Raw genomic sequence first — 4,550 nt, 5'->3', positions numbered from 1 at the left:
CTCGGCCTTAAACATATGTCATCCAGCAAAAATAGAAGAAGTTAAAATTAAATTTATATTTCTGGAGACACTTGCTGCTGCTGCTGCAATTTGTGGAGTGTACTGACACTTCGGTGGCCTGCCCTTATTGTTAATTGCAATAAACAGCTGCTGAAACCCAAAACCCTAAACCCTAAACCCTAAACCCTAAACCCTAAACCCTAACTTCCCATTGATCTCCAGGCCTCCACTTGGGGCCCCCAGGGGCCCCCTGGCAGCTGTTTGCGCAGGTGCAGCAAAGCGAGCCCAAACAGCAAACCTGGGGTTTAGGGTTTAGGGTTTAGGGTTTAGGGTTTAGGGTTTAGGGTTTAGGGTTTGGGGTCTAGGGTTTAGGGTTTAGGGCGTGGAGCCGAGGGCTTGGGGTGTAGGGTTTGGGATTGAGATTCAGGTATACAGAGTTGCCTGGGTTGCTGCTGCCTGTTGCTGTTACTGCTGCTGCTGCTGCTGCTGCTGCTGCAGTGGCTTCTGCTGCTGTTGCTGCTGCTGCTGCTGCTGCTTCTGCTGTTGCTACTGCTGCTGCTGTTGCTGCTGCTGTTGTTGCTGCTGCTGCTGGCGTTGATGACAAACTTCTGTTTTGCTCAGCAGCAGCCGGGCCAAAATTGGGGTTTTAAAGGCCCTGCAGCAAGAGCACAAACCCTGATTTAGGGTTTAGGGTTTAGCCGAGGGTTTGGCCCAACTGTAGGCCGCACCAGGCCCTCATATACTTGCCTGCAGTCAGAGTCTTTTAGAGTCTCTTTAGTGTCTCCTTTTGTCTCTTTATTTATTTTTTGTTTCTTTTTTATTTCTTTTTGTTTTTATTTATTTCTTTTTATTTCTTTTTGTCTCCTTTTGTCTCTTTATTGTCTCCCTGGTTATCTTTGTCTCCTTTTGTCTCCTTTAGGAGCTGAAGGAAGGGTTTAGAGTTGAGGGTTTAGGGTTTAGGGTTTAGGGTTTGGGGTTTGGGGCGTAGGGCCTAGGGTTTAGGGTTTGGGGTTTAGGGTTTGGGGCTGGGGTGTCTGTACAGCCTGCGCTGTCTGCTGTCTCCGAAGTGTCTCCTTTCTTTTCTTTTATTTTTATTTTTTTCATTTTATTTATTTTTGTTTTTATTTCATTTAAAAATTTTTTTTTTTATTTATTTTTGTTTTGTTTTTATTTCATTTTATATTTCTTTCTTTTTATTTCATTTTTTAATTCTTAATTTTTATTTTTTGTTCTTTTTCTTTTTTTAATTTATTTGTTAAATTCTTTTTCGTCTTTATTTCATTTTTAAAGTTCTTTTTTTTTTAATTCAATTCTTTAAATTCTTTTTCTTTTTTAATTTATTTTTAAAAATTCTTTTATTTTTTTCTGTCGCCTTTTGTCTCCTTTTTTGTCTCTCTTTGTTTCTTCACTTACTAAAAAACATTCTGTCTTCTTAAGCCCTGCCGCTAAGCCCACGACTAGCGAGTTAGCTAGCTGGCTAGCTAGCTGGCTAGCTAGCTGGCTAGCGAGCTGCCTAGCTAGCTAGCTAGCCAGTTACTTAGTGCCTGCTATCTATTTATCCGGCTAGCTAACAGGCTAACCAGCTAGCTAGCTAGCTAGCTAGCTAGCTAGCTGGCTAGCTAGTCGTCCAGCTTTTTGAGTTTCCTTTTACTTAGCTAGCTGGCTAGCTCCATAGGCAGCTAGCTGCCTGGCTAGCTAGCTAGCTACATGGCTAGGCAGCCCAGCTCCCTAGCTAGCTAGCTAGATGCCTAGCTAGCTGGCTAGCTACATGGCTAACTAGCTACACGGATAGCTAGCTACCTAGCTAGCTACCTAGCTAGCTACCTAGCTAGCTAGCTGCGTAGCTAGTTAGCTAGTTAGCTAGCTAGCTAGCTCGTTAGCTGACTACGTAGCTAGTTAGCTAGCTAGCTAGCTCGCTAGCTGGCTAGCTAGCTTGATGGCTAGCTAGCTCCACAGCTACTGGCCGTCTAGCTGGTCGGCTAGCTAGCTAGCTAGCGAGCTAGCTGGAGCTGTGTGGCCACCATTACTATGAAAATTTATGATTCTGTTTGTTTCCACTTTAGCTGCAAGTATTTGGCTGCTGCTGCTGCTGCTGCTGCTGCTGTCTTTGCTGCTGCACTTGTGCATTTGCTGCTCTTTTGAAGTGTCTCCTGTCTCCTTTGAAGTGTCTCCTGTCTCCTCCAAACTCTCACATTTATATTTTACTTTTCCCATTTTTGTGCAGCAGCAGAAGTGCAGCAGCAGCAGAACTGCGGACTTGCTGCTGCTGCTGCTGCTGCTGCTGCTGCTGCTGCTGCTGCTGCTTCTCGACTTTTCTTTTTTTGACTTTTAAAATATTTCTTTTTTTATTTTCGGAATAAAACACAAAAAGAAATATTTCAATTTTCTTTTTTGTGTTTTGGATTGCGGCAAAGACCCCGTGGTCTTCGGGGCTGCAGTTCCGCGCCTCAAACCCTAAACCCTAAACCCTAAACCCTAAACCCTAAACCCTAAACCCTAAACCCTAAACCCTCGAGATGGCGACTTGTTTTTCAAAGTCTCCCATCTTTTTGCTTGCTGCATAGGAGGGAGAAGGAAGCTCAATAAAACACTCCAAACCCTAAACCCTAAACCCTAAACCCTAAACCCTCGGGGTCACCTCGAGGCCGAGCCCCCCAGCCCTAAACCCTCGACGAAACCCTAGTTCTTTTCATTTTCTGCAATTCCTGACTTCCTTCCTTTTAGAATTTCCAGACTCTAAACCCTAAACCCTAAACCCTAAACCCTAAACCCTAAACCCTCGCGGTGACCTCACCCGGGGCTTGCAGCTGCAGCAGCACTTCGAGGCTCTGCGCGTAGTTAGTAGGACGCCGCCTCATTTCTTTTTAAACTCAGACCCTAAACCCTAAACCCTAAACCCTAATTTGGGGTTTTTCAGTATCGCAGTCCTCTCTAAACCCTAGCCCCAAGCGTCCTGCCCCCTCATTTCCCCAGGAACGTTCCCTCTGCTGCTGCAGCAACAGCAGCAGCACCTGCCGCAGCAGCAGCAGCAGCAGCAGCAGCAGCAGGAGCAGCAGCAGCAGCAGCAGCAGCTGGTGACGCGGGAGGCGCTGCAGCAGCACTGCAGCAGCAGCAACTGCTGGGTGTGCGTGTGGGGACTGGTGTTTGACCTGTCTCCTTTGGTGTCTCTCCAGCGCAACGCGCTGGCGCTGCCTTTAATTGAAAACGCAGGAAGAGACATTTCGGACTGGTTTTGCTGCTGCAGCAGCAGCAGCAGCAGCAGCAGCAGCAGCAGCAGCAGCGTGCTGCTGCCTGCTGCTGTTGCTGCAGTGCGCAGCGACGCCGCCGAGGTGTACGTACACCCGAGCCGCCCCTTCCTGCACGTCCCCGGGTCGGGGTGTACAGACACCCCGTGGTGGCGCGACCGCCGCTACGTTGTGGGGTGTCTGCTGTCTCCAAGTGTCTCCTTGCAGCTGCTGAGTCCGCTGACGCAGCAGCAGCAGCAGCTGCTGCTGCCGCCCCACACGCCCCTCGCTGTCTCCTTGCTGCAGCAGCTCAGCAGCAGCAACAGACACGCAGCAGCTTATTGCTTCTCCTTCAAGGGGACAGCTCTCGACCTCTCCCAAACCCCCGCAGCAAACGGGCTGCTGCTCCCCCAGCCCCAAAAGGAGACACCTGCAGCAGCAGCAGCAGCAGCAGCAGCAGCAGCAGCAGCAGCAGCAGAACCAGCAGCAGCAGCAGCAGCAGCAGCGGGGAAGGAGACAGACGACCCCACGCAGGAAGAGACACCCCCCTATGTCCCCACCATACTCATGCACTTCGAGGACGACCTCCTCGCCATCTAAACCCTAAACCCTAAACCCTAAACCCTAAACCCTAAAATCGAAACCTTCCATCCTAAACCCTGAACGCGAGTCACTAAAGCCCTCCCTATGCAGCAAACTTGCAGTTAGCCCTGCTGCTGCAGCTGCAGCAAAAGCAGCACCAGCTGCTGCAGCAGCAGCTGCTGCTGCAGCAGCAACAGCAGCAGCTGCTGCTGCTCCCCAAATCAAATTGTTCGGGCAGCCCTTGGCCCCCTTATCGCTAGCTAGCTAGCCACTAGTGGCTAGCTAGCGACTGACAGCTAGCTGGCCCTGGTGGCTAGCTGGCCTTTATAGCTAGCCAGCCCTCGGTGGCTCGGCATCCCTTGCTGGCTAGCTAGCCATTGCTGGCTAGCTAGCCAGCATTGGCTAGCTAGCCATTGCTGGCTGGCTAGCTAGCCATCGATGGCTAGCTGGCCAGCAATGGCTAGCTAGCCACTTCTAGATAGCGAGCTGTTGAGAGCTAGCTAGCCGCTGATGGCTAGCTAGCTAGCCACTGATCGTTCGCTAGCTAGCCTCGAGAGCTAGCTAGCTAGCCACCAATGGCTAGCTAGCTAGTCACTGATGGCTAGCTAGCTGGCTATCCAGCCAGATCTCCCTAGCTTCCACATGAGTCGCTAACCAGGCAGCCAGCAAGCGAGCTACGACAGCCCACCAGCTAGCTAGCTAGCTAGCTAGCTAGCTAGCTAGCTAGCTAGTTGGACAGTTAGC

General features: G+C 50.1%; 1 protein-coding gene across 1 annotated transcript; it reads left to right on the top strand.

Annotated features, from left to right (window-relative positions):
• Positions 1-2,516: 2,516 nt before the first annotated feature.
• ENH_00060340 (hypothetical protein, conserved) lies at positions 2,517-3,824 on the top strand (the record flags this gene model as incomplete). The annotated part of the gene is made up of 2 exons (XM_013581939.1): positions 2,517-2,526; positions 2,950-3,824. The coding sequence occupies 2 exons, from the start codon at positions 2,517-2,519 to the stop codon at positions 3,822-3,824; spliced, it is 885 nt and encodes a 294-aa protein (XP_013437393.1).
• Between the last annotated feature and the right edge of the window lie 726 nt (positions 3,825-4,550).

Source organism: Eimeria necatrix, genomic scaffold (assembly GCF_000499385.1).
Source record: "Eimeria necatrix Houghton genomic scaffold, Enh_scaff519, whole genome shotgun sequence".
NCBI classification, from domain to species: domain Eukaryota; phylum Apicomplexa; class Conoidasida; order Eucoccidiorida; family Eimeriidae; genus Eimeria; species Eimeria necatrix.
The sequence above is the reverse complement of the archived record's forward strand: the minus strand, read 5'-3'. Positions and strand labels throughout refer to the sequence as shown.